The sequence below is a fragment of the Phyllostomus discolor genome, chromosome 11 (assembly GCF_004126475.2).
Source record: "Phyllostomus discolor isolate MPI-MPIP mPhyDis1 chromosome 11, mPhyDis1.pri.v3, whole genome shotgun sequence".
In the NCBI taxonomy this organism is placed as follows: domain Eukaryota; kingdom Metazoa; phylum Chordata; class Mammalia; order Chiroptera; family Phyllostomidae; genus Phyllostomus; species Phyllostomus discolor.
Window position 1 is genome coordinate 45066161 of NC_040913.2, and position 26556 is coordinate 45092716.

General features: G+C 36.0%; 1 protein-coding gene across 4 annotated transcripts; it reads left to right on the forward strand.

The window, feature by feature from the left end:
* The first annotated feature begins 11331 nt into the window (after positions 1 to 11331).
* Positions 11332 to 25850, forward strand: LACC1 (laccase domain containing 1). 4 transcript variants are annotated; one of them, XM_036011336.1, is made up of 7 exons: positions 11332 to 11594; positions 12768 to 13384; positions 14015 to 14193; positions 14966 to 15131; positions 17875 to 18100; positions 19334 to 19499; positions 24944 to 25850. In XM_036011336.1, the coding sequence occupies exons 2-6, from the start codon at positions 12823 to 12825 to the stop codon at positions 19491 to 19493; spliced, it is 1293 nt and encodes a 430-aa protein (XP_035867229.1). In that variant the 5' UTR covers positions 11332 to 11594; positions 12768 to 12822; the 3' UTR covers positions 19494 to 19499; positions 24944 to 25850. The 4 variants fall into 4 exon arrangements, with proteins under 4 accessions (XP_035867229.1, XP_028382639.1, XP_035867228.1 ...); XM_028526838.2 differs by having other exon boundaries at positions 11333 to 11594; positions 19334 to 19494; XM_036011335.1 differs by lacking the exon at positions 11332 to 11594 and adding an exon at positions 11642 to 11823 and having other exon boundaries at positions 19334 to 19494.
* The last annotated feature ends 706 nt before the right edge of the window (positions 25851 to 26556 follow it).

Sequence of the window (26556 nt, forward strand, 5' to 3'; positions counted from 1 at the left end):
CCTCCCACCACTCCCATCCACCCCAGGCATCCCCACTTCCCACCCTCAATCCTACCCTCCTTTGGTTTTGTCCATGAGTTCTTTATAGATGTTTCTGAAAACCCTTCCCCATTTCCCCCCATTATCCCTTTCCCTGTCCTCTCTGGTTACTATCAGCTTGTTCTTAATTTCATTCTCTCTGGTTATATTTTGCTTGCTTGTTTGTTTTGTTGATTAGGTTCCACTTATAGGTGAGATCGTATGGTACTTGTCTTTCACTGCCTGGCTTATTTCACTTAGAATAATGCTCCCCAGTTCTATCCATGCTGCCACAAAGGGTAGGAGCTTTTACTTTCTTTCTTCTGCATTGTATTCCATTGTCTAAATGTACCATAGATTTTTATCCACTAATTTACTGATGGGCACTTAAGTCACTTCCAGCACTTGGCTATTGTAAATTGTGCTGCTATGAACATTGGGATGCACAGGTTCTTTTGGATTGGTGTTGCAGGGTTCTTAGGGTATAATCCCAGCAGTGGATTTGTTGGGTCAAAAGGCACTTCCATTTTTAGTTTTCTGAAGAAATTTCATACTGTTTTCCACAGTGGTTGCACCAGTTTGCATTCCCACCAACAGTGCACTAGGGTCCCCTTTTCTCCACATCCTCTCCAATACTTATTTGTTGATTTTTTTATGATGGCCATTCTGACTGGTGTGAAGTGGTATCTCCTTGTGGTTTTAATTTGCATCTCTCTGATGGTTAGTGACACTGAGCATCTTTTCATGTATCTCCGGGCCCTCTGTATGTCCTCCCTAGAGAAGTGTCTGTTGAAGTCCTTTGCCCATTTTTAATTGGATTGTCTATCTTCCTGGAGTGGAGTCGTGTAAGTTCTTTATATATTTTGGAGATCAAACCCTTGTCCAAGGTATCCTTGACAAATATGTTTTCCCACACAGTTGGTTCTTCTTCATTTTAATGCTGTTTTATTTAGCTGTGCAGACGTTTTTTTATTTTGATGAGATCCCATTTGTTTATTCTTTCCTTTGTTCATTGTTATAGGGGATTATCGGTGAAAATATTGCTGTGTGGAATATCTGAGATTTTCCTCCTATGTTCTCCTCTAGGACTCTTATGGTGTCACAACTTATATTTAAGTCTTTTATCCACCTTGAATTTAAAATTAAATTTTAATTTATTTTTTTATAGAGGGGAAGGGAGGGAGAAAGAGAGGAAGAGAAACATCAATGGGCAATTACCTCTTGAGCATCCTCCACTGGGGACCTGGCCTGCAACCCAGGCATGTGCTCTGACTGGGAATGGAATTTGTGACCTTTTGGTTCACAGTCCCATGCTCAATCCACTGAGCCACACCAGCCAGGGCTTATCCACCTTGAATTTATTTTTGTGTATGGTGTAAGTTGGTGATCAAGTTTCTTCTTCTTTTTTTTTTGAATGTAGCTGTCCAAATCTCCCAGCATCATTTGTCAAAGAGGCAATTTTTACTCCATTTTATGCTCCCGCCCCCTTTGTCAAATATTAATTGACCATAGAGACTTGGGTTTATTTCTGGGTCTCTAATCTGTTACATTGATTTATGTGTCTGTTCTCATGCCAATACCAAGCTGTTTTGATTACAGTGGACTTATAATACAGTTTGTTATCAGGTCTTGTGGTCCCTCCTACTTTGCTCTTCTTTCTCAAAATTGCTGTGGCTATTCAGGGTTGTTTATGGTTCCATATAAATTTTTGAAATGTTTTTTCTATATCTGTGAAATATGTTATTGGTATTTTAATAGGGATTGCATTGAATCTGTAAATTGCTTTAAATAGTATGGACATTTTGATGATGTTAGTTCTTCCAGTCTGTGAACATGGTACATGCTTCCATTTGTTTGTTTCTTCCTTAATTTCTTTCTTCAGTATTGTATAGTTTTCTGAGTACAGGTCTTTTACCTCCTTGGTTAGGTTTCTTCCTAGGTACTTTATTTTTCTTGTTGCTCTATCAAATGGAATATTTTTCCTGATTTCTGTTTCTGATATTTCATTGTTGATATACAAAAATGCCTTTGATTTCTGAATACTGAAAATGTATCCCACTGTTTTGCCAAATTCACTTATGGTTGAGTAGTTTTTTGATGGAGTCTTTAGGATTTTCTACAGACACTATCATGTCATCTGCAAACAATGACAGTTTTGCTTCTTCCTTTCCAGTTTGGATGCCTTTTATTATATTTTTCTTGATAGAGGGTCCATCTTAATATGAGCTTCCACAATTAACATGGTAGAGGAAAGGAAACATGGCAAATTATGCTTTCAAAGTCTTCTGTTCAGTAATGACACACATAATCCCTACTTACATTCCATTGGCCAAAGCCAGTTTGTGGTCACACCCAAATTTAAACAATAAGGGAGTGATATCCACTATATAGCAAGAGGAGTGGAAATATATTAAGAGGGTTTGCTGGCGTGTAGTTGTCATCAGAATACCAGTGAACAGCCTAATAACAACCACAACCCTATTGCTGCTATTTTTCCATAGACAGCCATGTGCCTATCTCTGCCAGCCAGATCCAAGATGCTAGCATCACATTTTAGGCATTACAGCCAAAAACAAGTTCACTTAGATGAGATTACGGATATATATATATATATATATATGAACTTCCTTATCCTGTGTGTCCTGTTATCAACAAGGCCTTCATAGTATCTTTTCTGGGTTCTTCAGGAGTAGAACACAGACCTATAATAATCCTTGTTTGCAGGAAAATAGCAGTTGGATGTAAGTTAGTATGTGTGTTTTTCCCTGGAGACCTTGGTAGGTGTCAGACTAAGCAAATATGACTATGTCCAAAAATGCATACTCTTAACCACTGTGCTTTACCATTAAAAAAAAAAACAGGCTGTGCCCTGGCTGGTGTGGCTCAGTAGCTGAGTGCCAGTATGTGAATCAAAGAGTTGCCAGTTTGATTCTTGTCTAGGGCACATGCCTGGGGTGCAGGCCAGATTACTGGTAGGGAGTGCATGAGATGGAACCACACATTGCTGTTTCTTTCCCTCTGTCCCTCTCTAAAAAATAAATAAAATATTTTTCAAAAAGATTGTTTTTTCTTCTAAGCCTTGTAACTTCACTAATATAACAAAAAGTGAAACTCACAGTTTTCATTCTTTCAATAAGAATTATTTGAAGGCCTGCTTGAAAGATCCTAAGCACAATACTATCAACTCTTTAGTAGCAATAAAAATGCAAGTTTATGGGGAAAATATCACATATATCTAAGCTTATTTTTATGTTAGATGGACAACTACTACATGGTTCACTGTCTACAACCCACCACCTCTCTAGAATCATGTCACATAATATTCCAAGTAAACAAATATGTTCAAGGAATCATGAAGGTGTGGTAATTTAGAAAGCCATGAATATATGTCAATCTCATCTGGAAAGCACCTGCTTTACATTTTCAATTTATCTCCCAATTTAAATAATAAAGTGTTTTATTATTCTCACTCACTCATGAGGTATTACCTCATGAAGCCACACAGATGTGAGGAGAAATTAGAATTGTTAAGTAAATTAAGTTACTCTTAGTCTATATCAGTCAAGCTCTCAAACTGGCTCCCCATCCCCACATCCTTTAAAAACTCACCCAATGGCCTTAAAGAGTGTGAGTTGCCCCTCTTTACATCTCCTATTACTAAATTTGGTTTCCTGACTTTTTTCACTCTTCATTCCTCGTTTCATTTCTTGGCCAAATTTCTCAAGCTGGGCATTTGGCTGACCCCTGACTTCCCTTCATAACTGTAATTTGTTCCTACCCTGAAGATTACCTGCTTCCAAGTACACTGGGTATACATTATACAAAATGACAATGGGTCCAAGGTTGCATAATAGTCACAGATTGTTTGACTGATATTCCTAACAGGTTTCACTTATGCCTCCTCCTCATCAGCTAGAACCCAACATAAACTTCTTAGAAATTACTTCTTGCCCAGAGTGGAGTTCCATACCAATGGAAAGACACTGCTAAGGTCATTCAATCTCATGCTTTCATTTTTAATGGTGACTTTATGCTTTGTAGATTCTTTTTGTGAAGCTGCCAACTGAAAATGTGATCAAAATGCTAAATTTACTGAATGCCAAAATAGATAGCCAGACTTCCTCATGAAAGATTTTTGGAGTTCTCCTCACTCTTAGTTTAAAAAAAAGTTCTTATCAAAGTATCTATGACCTCTATGTTGCTACAGTGAACAAGTTCAGTCCTCATCTTTCTTGACCTATCTGCATCATTTGACATATCTGATCATGCCATCCTTCTTGAGACACCATACTTTTTGGTTTCCTTTGCTGGTTTCTCCTCATCTTTCTCATGTGTTAGAGTGTTCTGGTGCTCAATCCTCAGGCCTTTTATTTTCCATATACTCACTCTGCAAGGGATGCTATCCAGTCCCATAGCTTTCAAATCCATTCATAGGCTGACAACTTCTAAGTTTACATGTCTAACCTGAACATCCTTCTTGAGCTCTAAACTGATACCATATTGCCTGATGTCTGCATTTGGATTTCTTATAGGCATTTAACTTAACATGTTCCAAACTGAACTCTTGATTTCTCTGTCCACTGGTATCCATCATGTTCACAGAAACTGCTTCTTCATAGTCTTCTCCATCTCAATAAATTATTGGTTCACTTTTCTTATTCAGGCCCAAAACCCTGAAGACATTAGCAGGGAGGTCTCTAATAGGGTGCAGAGCCAGGGGCAACTGAATCAGACTTGCTTAAGATAATCATAAATGAGACCTCATTATTGGTGGTTCACAGGTCCTCTGGGAAATCCTCCTAAAGTAGGTGGTTCACCACCGGTGCCCCAATTGTTTTACCCAAAGGACTAGCCAGAATCTTGACTCTTTTCTTTCTCTTACAAGGTGCATGCAATTCTTTTAGCAAAGCTCATTGGTTCCACCTTTGAATTACATTGCAATCCAATCACTCCTCACCACTCCTAAATACTACCTTAGTAGAGAAGCCTTCCCTGGTAAGTCTCTCAAAAAAACATGACTTTCCCTCCGTTATACTCCATTTCCTTAAACTACCTCACTATTTCTAAATAGCATTTATTATCACTTGCATCTTATACATTTATTTCTTTTCTACCTTCTTTTACTAAGATAAGTTCCATGAGGGCAGAGACCTAGAACAGTGCTGGGCACATAATAAGTTTCTAATTCTACTCTATCACCACTCCAATTCAGTTCTACTGATAATGCTCCTAAAACCCTGTTCTGATCATGTCAACACTGCAACCAATCTTTCAACTCTCGTAGATCGCATCTTCTGTAAGATGTCTTTCTTGATCTTCCTGAATAGATGTGATTTCTCTCTTTCATACAATTATTTCTATATCTTTATTATATCATGACTTATAACAGTAGAGTTCCCAAAATAATATAGAGCTTATTCTTGAATCTAGGTTGTGCCACTTACTAGTTTATCAGGTTAAATTCTTTATGACCCAGACCTCAGATTCCTTACCTGTAAATGGGAATAACAGGAGTACTTGGCCTTGTTAGGATTACTGTGAGTACTAAATTAAATAATAAATGTTGTAAAGCATTTAGAAAAGAAGTTCTGCTATATAGCACATTTTTAATATTATTTCCATTATTTTATACTATATTTCTCCATTAGACTGTAAGCTCCAGAAAGGAAAAAAACAAAGTCTCACTCATTTTTGTGTTCTCTAAAGTATTTGATAAACAAACTTTAAAAAGGAAGAAAATTAGATTTATACTATAAAAAATAAAGTGACTAGTCCTTCTTGATCTATATTGCTAAAGAACATAAATTGAAGAACTCCTGGGATGATCTTTATTTAAACCACCTATTCATGTAAAAATATCTGCTTTAAAATTGGGGAAGTTTTAGGGGTTTTTTTCTGGCTTTCTATTATATAATAGACAAAATATAAAAATGAAAACAAACTACTGCCATCTACTGATCATTCATTATAATTGTATAAAGCAAAACAAAAGTTTATAGACTAACTAGATGTTATCAATTATTCTTTCATTCAAATGGGAGTAAAAGGGAGAAAACTGTGCTTGAACAATGATTAAAATAAAATAAAATAAAAATTTAAAAAATTATTCTTTCATTCAAACCACATATGTGGATACATATTAAATGCAAGGCATAATAGGAAATATAAAAATGAATTAAGTGACTGATTCTAAAACAAATAAACCTATAATATCTAAAGTATTTGATAGTAAATATCCAAGCATTTAATATAAAACTAAATTGTTTAAAAAAAAACTTTCAACTAAAAATGCTTTACAGAAAACAGTGCAATGGAAATACTATAATAAACCACCATTCTTCTATATTAACTATAGTTAACATTTGTTGGGTATTGACTAACCAGTATTTTTTTAAGTGTTTTTACATGGATTATCTTTTTTCCTCTCAGAGCAACCTTACAAGCTAGATTTTATTTTTACTTCTATTTTATAGATGAGAAAACGATGACTTGAAGAAATTAGGAAATAATACCAAAGGTCATATATCAAACAAGTAGGAAGGATGGAATTTGAAGCAATTAGGATCCAAATTACTATTTACTAAGTACTTAATATATAACAAAACACTATGATAAGCATGATTTGTGCATGATCTCATTTGAATTCCAGAGACAAGCCCCTGTTCTTGGCCCTTGGGAGGAGATTTTAAAAATGCCATGGTTCCAGCTTTTGGTAACTCATTATCTGATACCTTGTTCCCAAGTTAATGAGCACAATAAAGCAAGCCTGTCAAACTCCACTGGGGCTTTTGAGAGCTTTTGGCTTAGAAGAATTAAGAGGAGGCAACTGTATGTGTGCACCATGTCACAAAAGCACCATTTTCCATTTTGAATGGAAAAATCTGGTGTGTGAACTTACCAAGTAGTTTAAGTAATTAAGTTCATAATTTCATCCTACCCACCTTAGAGTAGATATTTCAGTTAAAAAAGCAAGGAAAGAAAAATATAGATAATTTTCACATAAGTGTGAAATTGTTTTGTTTTGTTTTGTTTTGTTTTCTAAGAGGGAGGGGAAGTTTAATATTAAAGGTGACATTCAATTGGGTAAGCTAAAAAATTAACCTGGGGAAAGATGAGATAAAAGTTTTTTCTGGTATCAAGGGAATTTATTATTATGGTCTATATTTATAATAAGTATGATAAAATCAGATCTGGGTGGTTCAATTTCAACAATAAATTAAAGAGGCATAACGAAGAAAATGCGACATACTGCATAAATGAGTAATAATCAAAAATACATACTTCATGGTAAAAAAGACTAAGTCTTTTCAACCAATGTTTTCATTAAGCTATAACATCATCAGAATCACCCAAAAGGAATTAAGAATTAAATCATTTAAAAATTGCATACCTATTATATATGAATGTCTTAAACCTGCTGAAACTATGGATTGTTCTCTTTTTTGGCTAGGTTATGAGATTAAAGTGTCAGAATGCTAAAAACAGAGAGAAACCAGAGAATTTGTAATATTCCTTAACTTCCTATCATATATAATATTCATATATTATTCACCATGCCTATAGCTTTCTCCTAAAGGTGGGATGTCTCTGAATGTACAGATAATACTGGACTACCAAAACATCTCATTTTGGGATGTATACATACAAGAATTAGCGTGTAGCTTGAATTCAAACTTTAAGAGACCATTCAAGAAGCTGTTTGAAAAAATATATAGGCCCTTGGTGAAATGTAGTCATAACCTATCTGCTTTTCTAATTCAGGACAGTAAGGGAAAGGTCTTTTCTAAAACTCTATAAATAAATAACTATGATTCTAAAATAAGAGGAGCTTGAAATGGGTTCTAGGGTGACCCCCCAAAAAAACAGGTCAATGTCCTAACTCCTACAACCTGTGAATGCGACCTTATTTGGAAAGGGTCTTTGTAGATTAAGGTATGGATCTCAAGATGAGATTTTTCTGGATTTAGAGTGGGCCCTCTTTTCAATGATAGGTGAGAGACTGAATATGCAGAGACCAGACCACATATAAAAATAGAACTCTGACCAACAACCTGAGCCAAACAACCCAGAAAACCACCATCCACCCACATATTATCTACATTAACCAAACCAGGAAGCCATCTGTAAAGTTAATCTGTAAATCAGACTTTTAGGATTTTATACCGCTATCTCTAATAACAATTGAGGAAAACAAACAATAAACCCTGTAACAACTGGTCCAAAATGGCCAGTGTTTGATTAATAACTGACAACTTGCCTAAGTTTTGTCCCCACTTCCACCTTGGGACCAACCAGAGAAAAACAAATATGCATCACATATGTCATCCTGCTTTGAATTAGAACACCTACAACTTCCCCATGCCAACAGCCTCCAATCAGGGCACACCTGAAGATTTCCCTTTTTTCCACAATAAAGTTTTCCCACTCCTATGCCTGCCTTGGTGGCTGACTCGCTTGCTCTAGAAAGTTCTGAATCAATAGCCTTTGTTCTCATATGGTTGGCCTGTCTTTATTTCCACACAGGTGCTCTTATTTGAGAAAGATAGAGGGGAAATTTGAGGCTCAGACACACAGGGGTAGACCATGTAAGGATGAAGCCAGAGAGCCCCAAGTCATGGAACCACCAGTATCTGGAAGAGGCATGGAAACCTTTGAAGGGAGCATGGTTCTGACAAAACCTTGATTTGAGACTTCTGCCTCCATAACCATGAGAGAATACATCTTTGTCATTTTAAGCCATCCAATTTGTGCTAATTTGTTATGGCAACTTTAGAAAAACAACAGAGCTTTTAAAAATATTTGCATGTTATATATCCTTTTCTGGAAGTACCCATAAGCCTTAATGTAAATGGCTTAAAAACAACTGTTCAGATTTTTTTAATTCCTCTTGTGTTCATGGGAAGATTTACATAGTGATGTGAGAATGTCTGGGATTTTCCCAATGGTTCCCCTTAATAGGCACTATCTCTGCCCTCAAAATGCTCTGAGTCATTACAAGGAGATAGACACATAGTCAAATACTTAAAATGTAGGAGGTACAATAAATACAGAATAAGTCTAATTACACTTAAACTCTAATGAACTCATTCTATTTCTTTTGTAAATTATAAGCTGCTAATTCCCATATCATGATGAATACTGAATGGTTAGGAGGCTACTTTTTAGTGAGTCTGCCCACTTCTGATCCTACCAGTTGATTTGTACAATCTACCAATGAGTTATTTATGTATGTTCCTGAGCCTGCTTATATCAGTTACACTTGTTCCTATGCTTTCATAACTTAATTAAATGTTATGCAAACCAATTAAATAGTGTGGAAATACAACAAAATCTTGGAATAGCTTAGCTGATGGTTTGGAGGCATAGTTTATGTAAGAGATACAATGTAGAACTCCTACCGGCAGGCCATATGTAAACAAATGGCCTTGGAGTTTCTCAATCCAGTGACAAATGAGAATATGGTTATTTTAGGTTAAAACAAAATATTTAAGGTACTTATGTTATACTTTTTCATGGCTCTCTGGTTTAACTGACTTTTCGTTTTAACAGATGTATTTAGATAAATTATATGCCAGCAACTTTACCCTTGTAACATTTCCATGTTTAACCCATTTTTAAAAATTTATTGTTTGCCTGTGGGTCAGATAGCTCTATGAAAGGGCTCCTTCTTTATGAACAAAATGCTAAAAAAGAAGCAATTAATTGTACTTGATGAGAAGATGGGAATTCAAGGGAGGTTATGTTTGAGCTTTAAGAGTTTTGAAGAAGAAACAGTCAAATAACTATATGAAGATGCAGTTGTTCTAACTTGAAGAAATAGCATATGTAAAGGATAGAATCATGTGGCCCTCCCAAGGAATAGCCTTGAGTTTGAGTGGCTTGGGAATAGGGAACTTGCTTTTGCAAACCTAATTATGTATTTGACTCATCTGTAGAGATGAAAACAAAACAAAGCAAAACATGCCCAGGCTTGACTCCCAGAGATTCTGTTTCAAATGTATATCTGGAGTGGAGCCTCTGGATTTATTTTTTTATCCCTAAAGTTCTACTTGCCATTCTGAAGTGCAGAGAACCACTGGAGTTGAGGTAAGAGTGTTACCAGGTGGGTGTTAGGACCAGATGTTGAAAGAAAATAGTATGTCAATAATATAGAATGACAAACTCTCCCTTCCCTGACAGCTTTCCTATGTTGAAATATTTCTTCAATTTTTACTGTAACATGAAAGTGTCACTACTGTAACATGCCACTACTGTAACATGCAAGAAAATTAATTCCCACCATTGTCTACTAAAACTGGAATAAATGTGTTAAACTGGCTTTTCAACTAAAAGACTACTTTCCCTTAAGGTGATATTTAACATAAAACAAGCTGAGGGCAGAGTGCACCTTCTGATCAGGTATACAATCTACCACTCAGGGATCTTAACAAATGTCCAGCAAAAATAATGAAAATACAAATTTTAACAAAAACATCTGCCAGGAATATTAAACAGTAGGCTCCTATTCTGAGTTGGTGATCTCATTCTCTAATCAAATAGAATAGAAAGAAGCACTCGCCCCCTCCAAGTGCTGTTCTAAACTCCCAGATAGCCAAGAAAATTATTTCTCTTTCAGGTAAAGGTTCTTCAGCCTGTACCGTCTGAGCAACTATAAAATAAAAGGGAACTCTTCCTGCCATCATGACCAATCCACTGAAAATATCCTTTCTTCTACTGTTGGAAGGTGGAATATATTCTCCCTTTACCTTGGCATTGGTCTTTTGCATGTCTGTTTAATTTTTTAAAAAAAGGTGAATGTTACACTCTTTGAGGGCCGATACAGGACCCTAATTTGCACCTTTATCGCCATTTTAATGTGACTTCTAATTTTTTACTAGTGGCATATATTTTTAAAAGGGCATACAGGACATCTGTCAACACAAGTGAAGGAACTGCACGATGTTGGTAGTCAGCAACAGGCAGAATCAGAAGAAAACAAAGGAAGGTTCGAACAACTCGTTTTTGGGAATAAAAACGGAGGAGGAAGAAAACCTTTCATGTAACAAACTGCCAAGTGCTAAGAAAATGCGGTTCTCAGGCCCGTGCTTTGGTGACTGCGCCAAGCGTCGCGACCACACTTCAGAGACAGCGACCCGTCCCCACTGGAAGGTAAAGCGGACGTGGCGCCTTGTGACCGAGGTGTCTCCCCCACCCGCGCCCCTCCTGGCCCCGTTTGCCCGGTGTCTCCCCCACCCGCGCCCCTCCTGGCCCGGTTTGCCCGCGTACCTCCCCAGCCCCCAGCCCGCCGACCTCCGGCTCAGCCGCCAGACGCCCTTCCGGGCTCCAGTTTCGGTTCCTCTTCCCCCAGCAGGGCCGAGGGGAGCGAGCTCGAAGGGCCGCCCTGACCCGGAAATGCAGAGGCAGCCTCAGGCGCTGCGCTCAGCAACTCCCGGGATTCCGGGGCCCCGGGGTCGGCCCACTGCGTTCGCCGGGTGGGCGTCCAAGCCCCTGAGCTCTTCCCCGGTCGCTTAGGCCGTACTCGGACTGCAGGACCCTAGCTAGGCGATGCCAGGCGGGGATACGTCGTCTGTGCTGAGGTGGGCGAGGTGAGGGAGATGGGAGAGGTGGACCTGCTTCCTTACAGCCCACCAGCCCTCCGAGGCACGGGGTCCAGGCTTTGGACTCCAGGTGACAGTCTGGCGGCTTCCCGGTTTTGTCGGGGTTCAGACGTGGGGTGGGAGTGGGGCAAATCCCAACCCCTGGCCGCTGACGGAGTCCACGGCGAAGGTTGGGCACTTGGAGGCGAGTACTTTTGTGCTGCCTGAGGTGTGCGTGTGACCGTCGGAAAGTCCCTAGGGGGTGGGGCGAGGTCAGGGGAGGTGCCTGGGGAGGTGCCTGGGCAGGTAGGGACGCGCCCGGGGAGCGGGGGGGGGGGGGGGGGGGGGGAGCCCAGCTCGGGCCGGCGGTGACAGACGCGTTTTGTGGAACTTCACGGGCACCCTCGCTTCTCTTACTGTTTTTCGAAACTGACGAGATGAATTCGGGCGAGAGTCCTGGATGGTAGGGAGTGGAGGTTGGGAGTGGAGGTTGGGAGTGGTGGCCCAAGGAAGTCTTGGGCAAAAGGAGGTCCCGGAAGCGAGTCACCTGAAGCCGACCGACTGCCCGGTGGGAGGACCTGGTGAGGTGAGAAATCCTCGCGACGGGAAGGAGTAGGAAAGCAGGTAGGAGGCATGGGGTAATTGCCATACCTGTAGTATTGTGTAAATACTGGAGAGAAATGTGTGGGTCATCTCCGCTTTTGTCTCTTAAAAACACGATTTTAACGTGCAGCTCCATTTAACTTACTGAATTTAAGATTCCGCACTTCTTGTCAAGGGATGTGACCTAACGTGCCAGTCCTATTAGAATTAATAATATATAACTTAAATTGATACCATGTAATTAATAAACTGGACTTTAAGTCAACAAGAAATTCCCTATATGAAAAACATATAAGAGAAACACATATATGAGAAACACAGGAGCTGTTGTTTTGCTGTGAAGATGTACATGTACTTTCAGAAAATAAATGAACAGTTGCCTTTGCTTTAATTGTCATGATTCTTCTATGACAATGAACTAGCTTTTCTGGGAGAGGTCTAGAGTAACTATTTTGCTTACATATTTAGATCAATGCAATTCTTTTTTAACCTCAGCCACAAATTTCTGTTGTAACTATAAGAAGATCAATATAATTTTACAGTCTTATTTATGCTAATATTTCTTTACAGGTGACTGTGGGGGGCACAAAAACTTTCTTGAAGAGCTGTGTACCCTTACCGAAGGATGGCGGAAGCAGTGGTGATTGATCTTTTTGGTTTGAAATTGAACTCTCAGAAAAACGATCATCGGACATTACTGAAGTCATTGAATGCTCTTGGGTATCACCATGCTGCCAAGTCCAAGCTCCTTTGCATAATGTGTTGCAGCAACATCAACTGTGAAAGTAACAGTGACCATGACAACTATGAATTAGAAACAAGCAGTGGATTATCAGCTCTCTTGAGAGAATTTGAGACTGTTAGCAATCCCAGTATGGCTGTGTCTTTGTATACCATTAAACAAAAAATTGATGAAAAAAATCTGAGCAGCATTAAGGTAATTGTACCCATGCACCGGAAGACATTAATGAAGGCTTTCATTGATCAACTCTTCACTGATGTTTACAATTTTGAGTTTGAAGATTTAGAGGTAACTTTGAAGGAAGGTCTTTTGAAACAGGCTTCTGAGGTAAACATCATCACAGCTCAAGAACTAGAAGCAATACAGAATGAAATAGAAACCTATTTGAGAAGTCTGCCAACACTGAAAGGAGAATTAACCATAATCACATCTCCTTTGATTTCAGGTATATTACATGCCATCTGTTGTTTTCATCATGCATGTGAAAAACCAGTCATTCTTTAGAAGTTGTTCACTTCTTTTTTTCCTTCTTTCTTTTGTAGACTGTGTGGGCATCAGTTGCAACATGGGAATGTCATGGATGATCTTATAGAGTTAGGAATGTCAAGGGATATGAAGGGATAGCCCCTTCAAAGCCCCCTGCATAAATAAATTTGCTTTATTCAAATTCAGCTTTAAGACAGATCCCCAGGCTTCCTTTAAAATGAGATTTATAACCCTAAGCATTTCCTATTTAGCAATTCTGAAGCCTCAACTCACTGGCGGCATGACAGAACAGTGAAATTTAAAACAGCCTTCTTGAATAAATAATATTTACTATGTACTATATGCTATTGGGAATAACAAAAACAAATAGGACAGAAAATTCCCTTTGAAGAGTAAAACTCCATAGGAAAGGTAGAACAAAGCAGTGGGTAATAAGAACACATGGAGGTGCAAAGTTCTATAGAATTAGGTGCCAGATAAATACAGGTTGAAGTGATCAGGTAAAGTCTTACGAAGAGATAGAGTTTATAATGCTTTTTATAGTGTTTTGTATGGCATATTTTTACTCTTCACTATTTATCTTCAACAGATATTTTCATACATGGATTTACTACAAGAACAGGTGGAATATCTTACCTACCAACTCTCAGCTCTTTAAATCTCTTCAGTAGTTCCAAACGGAGAGATCCTAAGGTAGTTGTTCAAGAAAATCTGCGTAGGTTGGGGTGTGCTGCAGGATTTAATGTGAAGAACTTTTACCGAATAAAGGTAAAATTATGTTTCATATTTTAGAAGATCTAAAGTATATTCTTAAGCCTGCTAATGACTAATGGACCTTATGCAAGCTATTTAACTTTTTTCATCTGGTGTTTTATCTAAAACTTTAGGATAATGATTATAGTTGTTTTTCTTTGACCCATATACCATAGCCTAAAAAATCAAGAATATATGTAAAAAAAAAAAAAATATATATATATATATATATTCATTCACCTGGAGTTCCTCACATCTAAAAGCACAATTAACTCTCAGAGAGTATATAGTACCACTGCCCTTTTTGACCTAGAAGGAAGATTCCTGAATTGTGGAAAAGAAAGGCCATTATTTTCTAAGTTAACACCAGGAGGAACTTGGGGTACAATTGATGAGATAGTGCTTTGTTTGTTACAGAATTTTAACTTCACTTGAGTCCAGAAAAAATAAAAATATCATTGACTTAGTAATTAACTTATTTCAATGAATTAGTTCATTGTGGAAAGTACTTCACATACTTACCCATCTCTAGTAGGAAGTGTTCGTGATGGGTACTGTTATTAAATGTTAAATTCTGCTTTCTTTAAATAAAATATGCAGCAATTATAACAAAAATGAAATGATAAGTAAATTTGGTATTTTATCTTATATAGAGGTGAATATTTAATGAATGGTAGTAATCTTAAACTGGTTATATAATTTTGTGCAAAATGAATACTTTCATAAAAGCTTATGGTATGAGAAATCCTACTTTCAAAACATTTTTATTACACATCTTTGATATTAGACTGATCATGCCAATGACGTCTGGGTCATGGGAAGGAAGGAACCTGAATCTTATGATGGAATCACCACAAATCAGAGAGGCGTCACAATAGCAGCTCTTGGTGCTGATTGTATACCAATAGTTTTTGCAGATCCTGTCAAAAAAGCATGTGGGGTTGCTCACTCTGGTAAGTAAACTTAATTAAACATTTAGGATTTTACCATTTTGTAGCACAGGAAAAATTACAATTTCTTTCTGGTAGGCATGGCAAACAAATAAACAGTTATAAGTAAAAAGATAGGGTTAAGATCAGCATACTACTATTATAGAAGCAGATAAAAGGAGAACCTAAATCAAATTATGTGAAGCAGAGTAGAACTCCCCCCAGAAAAAGTGGCACCTAAGCTGATTCCTGAGGAATTTATAGGGTTAGGCTAGGTGCCAGTGTTGCTCAGCAGGAGTGCTAGTAGTAACATTTTGGTCAAGATCATCTTACATGGCAGACAGTTTGCTGAGATTTTGAAATTCCTGTTTGTTGTGATTTTTAAAATTTAAAAAAAACCTTCAAGCTTTTCAAACACTCTCCAGGGTGTGATGTTGCTACTGAGAAGCCTGGAAGTCTAGGCAGTGAGGAAGAGGAAGGTTAGGCATGTTGCAGAAAGGTGTTCATTACAGTGCAGCAGCATGTGTAAAGGTATGGAGGTAAGAAAAAGTGAGAAATGTTTGGAAAATTGCATTTAGTTTAATATGCTAAGAACAAAGAAGGGTTTTTAGATTATATATTAAGGTTATGGAATTTTGTTTTTCTGGAAATGTTTTAAAATACTATTTTAGATTATCCAGTGGTTATATGTCTATGTGAAATGAGGAATGATCTTTCTGGATTTTCCTCTACTTGTAAATTTATGACTGCTTTTCTTTTTAGGCCATAGATAAATAAGAAAGTGGCTAAGGTAATAGAATTATACAACTAGAAGTCAGGATTGCTATTTGACATTGTCAAAAGTTACTTAAAATTTGAATCTTAGTTCCTGGATATAAAAAGGGAATGTTATTTATTCTTAGATTTTGAAATATTAAGTTTTAAAATACCAAAGATAAAGCTATCAAAATGAAACTATTAAAAAATAACAAACATCTCACACTTCCTGATTTCAAAACTTATTATAAAGCTACAGTTCCCAACAACATAGAATAGAGAACCCCAAAATAAAACCACGCATATATGGTCGATTGATTTTTGACCAGGTACATATGGGAAAAGAATAATCTCTTTAATAAATGATTCTGGGAAAAGTGGACATTTCCATGCAAAGAAAAATAGATGGTGGACCATTGTCTTATATCACATATAAAAGTTAACTTAAAAATGGATCAAAGAAGTAAATGAAAGAGCTAAAGCTATAAACTTGTAGAAGAAAACAAGTGTAAATTCTTGTGATCTTGGACTAGGCAATGGTTTTCTAGATATGGCAATAAAAGTACATGCAACAAAATTACAAATAAACTGGATTTTATCAAAATTAAAAACTGCATCACAGCTCGAAGAATGGGAAAAATATTTGCAATTCAAATCTGACATGGGGTTAATGTACATAATATATAAAGAACTCCTGTAACTCAATAACAACATTAAAAAGCAAATAACCTGTTTAAAAAAATAAGCAAAGTACTTGGTTAGACATTTCTCCAAAGATAATATAAAAATGACTAACAAGCATGTGAAAATATGCTCAGTATGACTAATAATTAGGAAAATACAAATCAGAACCACATGAGATATCACCACACACCTATTAGGGAAGGGATTAACCAGAAAACATGTATGCATGACCCATGGACATGGACAACAGAGTGCTGCCTGAAGGAGTGGAATAGGGCCTGGGTGGAGGGGGATAGAGGGGGGTAAAGGGCACAAATTGAGACAACTGTAATAACAAACAATAAAATATAATTTTTTAAAAAAGAAAAGTTTTGGTGAGGATGTGGAGAAATTGGAACCCTGTGCACTATTATTGGTGGGAATGTAACATGGTGTAGCTGCTATGGAAGATGGTATGGTGTTTCTTCAAAAATTTGAAAATAGAATTACCATATTATCCAGCAGTTCCATTTCTGAGTATATATTCAACTTAATTGAAAACAGGATCTCGATAAGATACTTGCACATTCATGCTAATATTAGCATTATTCACAATAGCCAAGATGTTGAAGCAAGTCAAGTGTCCATTGATGGATTAATGGATAAGCAATGTGAGGTATATGCATAATATGGAATATTATTCAGCTTTTAAAAAGAAGGAAATCTTGACACATGCTACAACATGAATGAACCTTGAGGACATTATGCTAAGTGAAATACGCCAGTCACAAAAAGAAAAATACTACATGATTCCACTTACATGAGGTAACTGGAGTAGTCAAATTCATAGAAACAGGAAATAGAATGGTGGTTACTAGGTACCAGGGGGAGGTTGGAAGGGAGATTTATTATTTAAAACTTGTATAGAGTTTCAGTTTTGCAAGGTGAAAAAGTTGTAGAGGTTTGTTGTACAACAATGTAAATATACTTAACCTATTAATTGTACACTTTAGAATGGTAAATTTTATATTTTTTCACAATTTTTAAAAATGTGGGGGAAAAGTGAGGGGGACAGGAAGTGAAGACTAAGAAGGCATGATGCCAGTGGAAACTAGAAGGAAATGGAAGGGACGCCCTCCCCTATTAAATGTCTCTTCTATATATACCTCATTTAAAAATCAGTATTTTAATTCGTTAATTCATCATTTAGCTTAATTAATTTTATAATTCATTTACTAATTCTGGACTTGAAAAAATAGAAACTGTGCTTATTTTTAACAGATAAAAATTAAGGTGAAATTTTGTTATGTTTTAACTGTCCTTATCTTTCATTCTTCCCGTTTATCAGGTTGGAGAGGTACTTTGCTAGGTGTTGCTATGGCTACTGTGAATGCTATGATAACAGAATATGGCTGTAGTTTGGAAGATATTGTTGTCGTACTGGGGCCTTCAGTAGGACCTTGCTGTTTTACTCTTCCAAAGGAATCAGCAAAGGCATTTCATAATCTTGATCCTGAATGTGTGCGGCAGTTTGACTCATCAGATCCCTATGTTGACATTCGTAAAGCTACCAGGTATGTGTGGTTTCATTCCAGAACTGCAAGTTTGCTTATTGCTTCTAAAATTCAAATTAATTTAGAAAACAAGTAACTGCAAGAAAAAATTCAGGTGGCAGATATTTAAATAGCAGACATATATATGTACACAAAAACTCATCTTAAATATGAAATATATTCTTATCTAAGTTTTAATAATAGACATTTTCCTAGCTAGTATCTCTAACTGATTTAAAAGTGAAGGTTAAACTTGATATAGACAAATTGACATGTACCTTACTTCATAGCTGTTCCTCAGCTAAATTCTCCTAAATGTGATAAACTAGGAAGCTAATATTTTAAAATCATTGGCATTTTTTGAATAGAGGAATATATTTCTTAGCAAAAATATCATATAATATAAACACATAGTCACTTTCAAATTTTTTATGGTCCCTTACAGTTTTGAGTTTATGAAGTTTTGTTATTATTAGCTGTTAAAAATTATTTGTCCTTTCAACAAAGGAAAATTAATGTCTTATTTGAATCATGTATGTATTTCACTCAGCAAAACCTTGCCTAGATTCTGCCTCATTTAGCACGTTAGCAGAAAGGATTGAAATGGATTCTTAAATGTTACTTTTGGTTGTATTTTGCTTGCTTGTTTATTTTGTTGATCAGGTTTCATTTAGAGGTGAGATCATATGGTATTTGTCTTTCACTGTCTGGCTTATTTCACTTAGCATAATGCTCTCCAGATCCATCCAAGCTATCGCTGGAACAACAATAAAAAAAAAGAGAGAGAAACACAAATGTTAGTTTTGGACTAAGTATCACTAATTTATAGTCATATTTTATATCATAAAGTCTTTATGGAGAAGCACCTTTTCTAGGGAAAATTTGGAGAAAGGAGATGGGAGGATCAAATGACTAAAAAGCATGCTCTGTCCAAATCAAGAGAATCTTGTCTACAAATACCCTGGTAACTTGACAGTTTCTTCTAAAATAAGTACTTGATTTCAGTTATAAAATTCTGTATCCAGATCATGTCTGCAGGATAATATGAAAGGTTGGATAGTTCATATAGGAGATAAATGGTGATAAAATCTATAATTTCCTGACATGTCCAAGTTCTGTAACTAAATAACAACTTGCATTGTTCCAAGCATATCTTTCTACAAATTCTTTCACACCAGTATCCATACCTATTTCATATTGCTTTCGCTATTGGTAAAATAAACTTGTTATGTTTTGAAAAATCTTTATCCTAAGGATTCTTCTAGAAAAGGGAGGAATTCTGCCACAGAATATTCAGGACCAGAAGCAAGATCTCAACCTCTGTACATCCTGCCATCCTGATAAGTACTTCTCCCATGTCCGAGATGGTCTTAATTTTGGTACACAGATTGGCTTCATATCAGTTAGAGAATGAGGTACAGTGAGTTTGCTCTTCCCTTTCCCCAATATTCCTTTCCCTCTCCCCTCTCTCCTTCTCCCTCTTTCCACCATTTCCTCCCCTTATTTTTAAAAATAATTATATTTAACTTTACTCCTTTATCCATATAGGAAGAATTAAATTTCTACTTTTTAGTGAAGCAACAGTGGTGGAAAAGTTAATTTTCAGTGACATACTCTAATATAAAGACCGTTACTTTTCCTAGTTAATGAAGAACAATAAAGCAGGCATATGTTAAAGGTATTAAAATAAAATAATTTATTCTTTAAAAATATTCCATATGTATATGCTTTATATTTTTCATGTAGTTGACATCTATACATTTCCTATCATAATATCCCTTTTTGGGGGGGAGTGTCTGCTCTTTTATTTTTTTTATTTCATTATTGTTGCTCAATTACAGTTGTCTCGAATTTCCCCCATTACTCTCTCCTACCCTGCCCACATGTCCCCCCACATACAATCTTCCCCCTATCACTGTCCTTGTCCATGGATCCTTTATACTTATTCCTTGACTAGACCCTTCCTTTTCTTTCCCCCATTACCCCTCTCCTCCCTTGCCTCTGGTAACTATCAGTTTGTTCTTTATTTCCATGTCTCTGGTCTATTTTGCTCACTTGTTTGTTTTGTTGATTAAGTTCTACTTATAGGTGAGATTATGTGGTATTTGTCTTTCACTGCCTGGTTTATTTCACTTAGCGTAATACTCTCCAATTCCATCCATGCTGTTGGAAAATGGTAGGAGTTCCTTCTTTCTTTCTGCTATGTAACATACTATTGTGAAATGTACCATAGATTTTTGATTCACTCATTTCCTTATGGGTACTTAGGCTATTTCCAGCACTGGGCCTTATGGCTGATATGAACACTGGGGTACACAGGTTCTTTTAAATTAATTTTTCAGGATTCTTCGGGTATAATCCCAGCAGTGGAATTACTGGCTCAAAAAGCAGTTCATCTTTAGTTTTTTCAGGAAATTCCATGCTGTTTTCCACAGTGGCTGCACCAGTCTGCATTCCTACCAACAGTACACTAGGATTACCTTTTCTCCACAACCTCTCCAGTGCTTGTTTTTTGATTTGTTAATGATAGCCATACTGACCAGTGTGAACCAGTATCTCATTGTGACTTTAATTTGCATTTCTCTGATTGCTAGTGATTTTGAACATCCATTCATATGTCTCTGGGCCCTCTGTATGTCTTCTTTGGAGAAGTATCTGTTCAGATCCTTTGACCATTTTTTAATTGGATTGTTTGCCTTCCTTGTGTGGAGTTGTGTGAGTTCTGTATATATTTTGGAGATAAAATCCTTGTCCGAGATATCATTGACAAATATGTTCCCCTGTTAGTTCACTTTTCATTTTGCTGATGCTTTTCTTAGCAGTGCAGAAGCCTTTTAGTTTGATGTAGTCCCATTTGTTTATTCTTTCCTTTATATTCCTTGCTGTAGGGGACATATCGGTGAAAATATTGCTGCATGGAATATCTGAAATTTTCCTGCCTATAGTCTTTTCTATGACTTTTATGGTGTCATAACTTATATTTAAGTCTTTTATCCATCTTGAATTTATTTTTGTGTATGGTATAAGTTGGTGGTCGAGTTTTATTATTCTGCATGTAGCTGTCCAAATCTCCTAACACCATTTGTAAGGAGGCTATTTTTACTCCATTTTATGCTCCTGCCCCCTTTGTCAAATATTAATTGACCATAGAGACTTGGGTTTATTTCTGGGCTCTCTGTTCTGTTCCATTAATCTATGTGTCTGTTCTCATGCCCGTACCAGGCTGTTTCGATTACAGTGACCTTGTAATACAGTTTGATATTAGGTCTTGTGGTCCCTCCTACTTTGTTCTTCTTTCTCAAAATTACTGAGGCTATACGGGATCATTTATGATTTCTTAGAAGTTTTTGAAGTATTTTTTCTATATCTGTAAAATATGTTATTGGTATTTTAATAGGGATTGCATTGAATCTATAAATTGCTTTGGGTAGTATGGACATTTTAATGACATTAATTCTTCCAATCCACCCTGGCTGGCATTGCTCAGTGGATTGAGCTCAGGCTGCGAACCAAAGCATTGCAGGTTTGATTCCCAGTCAGGGCACATGCCTGGGTTGCAGGCCACAGCCCCCAACAACCACACATTGATGTTTCTCTCTCTTTCTCTTTCTCCCTCCCTTCCCTCTCTAAAAATAAATAAATAAAATCTTTAAAAAAATTCTTTCAATCCATGAACACAGTATATGTGTCCATTTATTTGTGTCTGCCTTAATTTCTTACTTCAGTGTTGTGTAGTTTTCTGAGTACTTTTACCTCCTTGGTTAGGTTTCTTCCTAGGCACTTTATTTTTCTTGTTGCTATATCAAATGGGATATTTTTCCTGATTTCAGTTTCTGCTATTTCTTTGTTGGTGTACAAAAATGCCTTCTGTTTCTGAATATTGACTTTATATTCTGCTGTTTTGCCAAATTCACTTATTAGGTCAAGTAGTTTATTGGTGGAGTCTATAGGATTTTCTGTGTACACTCTCATGTCATCTGCAAACAATGACAGTTTTGCTTCCTCCTTTCCAATTTGGATACCTTTTATTTCTTTTTCTTGTCTGATTGCTGTGGCTAGGACTGCCAGTACTTGTTGAATAGAAGTGGTAAAAGTGGACATCCTTGTTTGGTTCCTGATCTTAGTGGGAAAGCTTTTAGTTTTTGCTAATTGAGTATGATGTTGGCTGTAGGTTTCTCATCTATGGCCTTTATTGTGTTGAGGAATGTCCCTCTATTCCCACTTTGCTGAGTGTTTTTATCATAAATTGGTGCTTTACCTTATGAAATGCTTTTTCCACATCTATTGATATAATCATGTGATTTTTGTCTTTCCTTTTGTTTATGTGATGTATTATGTTCATGGAGTTGTCAATATTTAACCATCCTTGTGTCTTGGATGAATCCCATCTAATCATGATGTATGATCTTTTAAATGTATTGCTGAATGCAATTTATCAATATTTTGTTGAGGATTTTAGCATGTTCATCAGCAATGTTGGCCTCTAGTTTTCTTTCTTTGTTGTGTCTTTATCTGGCTTTGGGATTAGGATGATGCTGGCTTCATAAAAAGAGTTTGGGAGTCTTTCCTCTTCTTGGATTTTTTTAGAATAGTCTGAGAAGGGTAGGTGTTAGCTCTTCCGTAAATGTTTTGTAAAACTCTTCTGTGAAACCATCCAGTCCAGGGCTTTCATGTGCCAGGAATTTTTTGATTTCTGTTTCACTAGCTGTTACCATCTGTTCAGACTTTCTGCTGCTTCTTGATTCAATGTTGGAAGATTATATGTTTCTTGAAATTTGTCCATTTCACCATTTTCAAATTTCTATATAACTGTTCATAGTAATTTTTTACAATCCTTTGTATTTCTGTGGTATCTGTTGTAATTTCTCTTTCATTTCTGGTTTTATTATTCATTATCTGGTTTTCTTAATGAGTCTGCTTAAAGGCTTGTCAGTTTTGTTTATCTTTTTAAAGAACCAGCTCCTGGATTTATTGATCCTTTGAATTGTTCTTTTAGTCTCCATGTCATTCAGTTCTGCTCTGATCTTGCTTATTTCCTTCCTTGTACTTGCTCTGGGCTTATTCCACCAGTTCTTCTAGATATAGGGTTAGGTTGTTTACTTGAAATGTTTCTATCTTTTTTAGGTATGCCTGTATCACTATGAACTTCCCTCTCAGGACTGCCTCAGGACAGTCCCATAGGTTTTGGACTGTTGTGAGTTCATTTTCATTTGTTTCCAGAAACTTTTTAATTTCTTCCTTGATCTCATTGTGACTCCATTTATTGTTTAATAAACATGTTATACAGTGTCCATGAATTAGACTGTTTTTGAGTTCTTTCCTTGAGGTTGGTTTCTAGTTTCAAGCCCTTTTGGTCCAAGAAAATCTTTGATGTAATTTCAGTTTTCTTGAACTTGTTGAGCCTTGTTTTGTGACCTATCATGTGATCTGTCTTTAGAATGTTCCATGCACATTTGAAAAGAATGTGTCTTTTGCTTCACTGAGGTGAAAGTTTCTGTATATATCAAGTTAATTTGATCTATTGTACCATTCAATTCAACAATATCCTTATTGGTATTTTGTTTGGAAGATCTATCCATTTTTGACCATTGGGTGTTAAAATCCCTTACTATACGTGTATTTCTCTCAATATCTTTCTTGAAGTCCTCTAAGATTTTCCTTATATATTTGGGTGCTCCTATGTTGGATGCATATATGTTTACAATGTTTATCTTCTTGATGAATTCTTCCCTTGAGCATTATGAAGTGTCCTTCTGTGTCTCTTTTTGTGGCCATTTTTTTAAAGTATCTTTTGTCTGATATAAGTATTGCTACCCTGGCTTTTTTTCCTTATTTGCTTGGAATATTTTTTCCAACCCTTCACCTTCAGCCTGCATAGGTCTTTTGTTCAGAGGTAGGTCTCTTGTAGGCAACATATGTGTGGGTCATGTTTTCTTATCCATTCAACTACCTTGTGTCTTTTTCCTATCATAATATCCCTTTTTAAAAGATTAATTTTGTTGGGGCAATGTTGGTTAATGACATTATATAAGTTTCAGATATACAACTTCATAATACATGAAATGTATATTCCATTGTGTTTTCATCACCTAAAGTCTGGCCTCCTTCTGTCTCCATGAAAAAATCTGATACCCTTTACCCTACTTTACCCTATCTCCACCCCCTTCCCCTTTGGTAACCACCCATAATGTTTGTTCTGTGTGCCCAGAAGTGAGTTTGTCAGGTCATAATTTCTTATACCTTTCTTAAAAGTTTGTTTTTGAGATGAAGTCTTTGGATAAATATTCTAAATGCTAGAATAATAAATCCTCACATACACAGACTGTCTAAGTTTTCAAACTAGAATTCCAGTTGATTATCTACAGCAGGAGTTGGCCAATTTTCTTTAAAGGATCAAATAGTAAATGTTTTAGGCTTTGTGAGACATACAGTTTCTGTCCTACACTCAATTTTGCAGAACAAAAGCAGACAGGAATGATACAGAAACAAATGGGTATGGCTAGGTTTCAATAAAACTTTTTCAAAAAACCAATGAGTGGCCAAGTTTGGCCTATAGTCTATTGTGTACTGACAGCTGATCTACAGTCGACAGAGCAATATTGAATGCAATTTTATTAAGTTATAATTTATTAGAGATTTTTAGAGTTGTATAAAAATATTTTGTGACAGTGATTTAATACTGACCCTTTAGCATATATCTAATTTTTCTTAATGTTACCTTTAACTGAATTAATATTCTTTTTAGTCTTCAAAATGTCTCGAACCCTTTAACATACAAAGACTTTAACAGACTAAATGATTCTTACCTTGATACTCTTAATAGCATTAGTAAGGATCTTATATTTGATTTCTATTTTTTTACAGGTACTTGACTGGATTTTTGCATAACTATTTCCTGCCTCTTTCCAAACTGAGAGAAATTTAGTTGTTTGATTTACTTAATACTAAAAGGATAATGTGGAGAATTCATGTTTAGGGTAAATTTTCACTATTATTCAAAGCCAAGTGATTTTCATTTGATTCTGATAATAACTGACAAAAAAAATCAATGTGATATGGCTTTTACATTTTATATAGATGAGGATTATTCTTAAAGTTTGTTTAATTTGTTATGTAAATCAAGACTAAGTCTGTTCAGCTAAGTATTTATTGCGTATCCTCTATTTATAGTCATTTTTTTAAGCTTGAGTGAAATCAAAATGAGTAAGACTTTTTCCCTTTGTGTGTATGTAATTCAAGGGAAGAGATAAATAATTTTAACACTTAAATTTAATTTTAATAGCAGTAGAAGAGTACAGAAGAAGAAAGGATTAATACTATCTAGGGGCAGGATGTATGGAGAAGACATTACAGAGAAAATGACAGATCACATGGGCCTGAAAGATGTATAAGTTTTTGAGAAATGAAAAATAACACATCGAGGGAACACTATGAACTAGAACATGAAACCTAACGTTTATAGCATGTTCTAGAGAGAGGAGGGTGTGGACAGGAGTTTCTGGAAAAACAAATTGGAAACAGATTATTTAGGGTTTCAAATGCCATGTCAAAGAGTTTGGAGTTTATTTTCCAGGCAAAGAGGAGGCATAAAATGTAGGGGAGTGTTTTCATGTCCTTGAGATCACATTGAAAATGGTTGATAACTTTCTAATTTTTTACTGTGCATTATTTTGTTTGTAGTTTACAAATTTATAGAGTATTAGGTAGTCATATTTCACTTTATGTATGAAAATATTCAAAACCCAAATAAAAATTGTTTTGATTATCTATGGTGAAAAGTTGTCTTCTTCTATTTATTGTGTGAAAAGTATTGATTCAGTAACTCAGAAACAAAATGACTAGGTTGTTAAGTGATCATATTGTATGGCGTCTACAGGATCTCTGTCATTCTTAAGCATTTGTATATAGGTTCCTGGGACTTTTAGGTTGCAACCACAATGATAATTTTTAATAAGTTTTATTTTTAATCTAAGCACTGTTACTTAGCTGCACATAGGAAATATCAGTTGTAGTTTTATTAAGAAGAGAAATTAAATTTGGAAATCAAACAAAGGCTCATGACATGATTTTTTTTTGAAGTACTAATTATAAAACTAAAACTCAGTAAATTGTAACTTTAAATTATAAAGAATAATATTGTAGTGACTAAATGTACTATACTCTATTGCTTTATAAATCACATAGAAAAAAAGATCTTTCTACTAGGAGGTGGCATTTCTTCAAATAACTCTGCTCTTTTTTTTAATATAAAGTTGAACCAATCTGTATCTCTATTTACTTATACAGGAAAAAGGAGAGCATTTAGTGTTAATGAATCTCTTTAGATGTAACAACATATTGTAGTTCAAGTAGATGAAAGCATTCAGGAACCCTCACCCACCTGGATCTTACTTCTGCAGAATCCCCAGTAACTGCTTTCCTGTAAATTGATTTGGGGGGTGGAATTTAGAGAAACTTACTCTGTATTACATGACAAA

What these genes read in the sequence shown, in the direction of transcription:
- LACC1 (XM_036011336.1), top strand. Translation starts at nt 12,823, where the DNA reads ATGGCGGAAGCAGTGGTGATTGATCTTTTTGGTTTGAAATTGAACTCT. An exon ending in CACATCTCCTTTGATTTCAG is followed by an intron (nt 13,385 to 14,014) that starts GTATATTACATG and finishes TATCTTCAACAG; the next exon opens with ATATTTTCATACATGGATTT. An exon ending in AGAACTTTTACCGAATAAAG is followed by an intron (nt 14,194 to 14,965) that starts GTAAAATTATGT and finishes CTTTGATATTAG; the next exon opens with ACTGATCATGCCAATGACGT.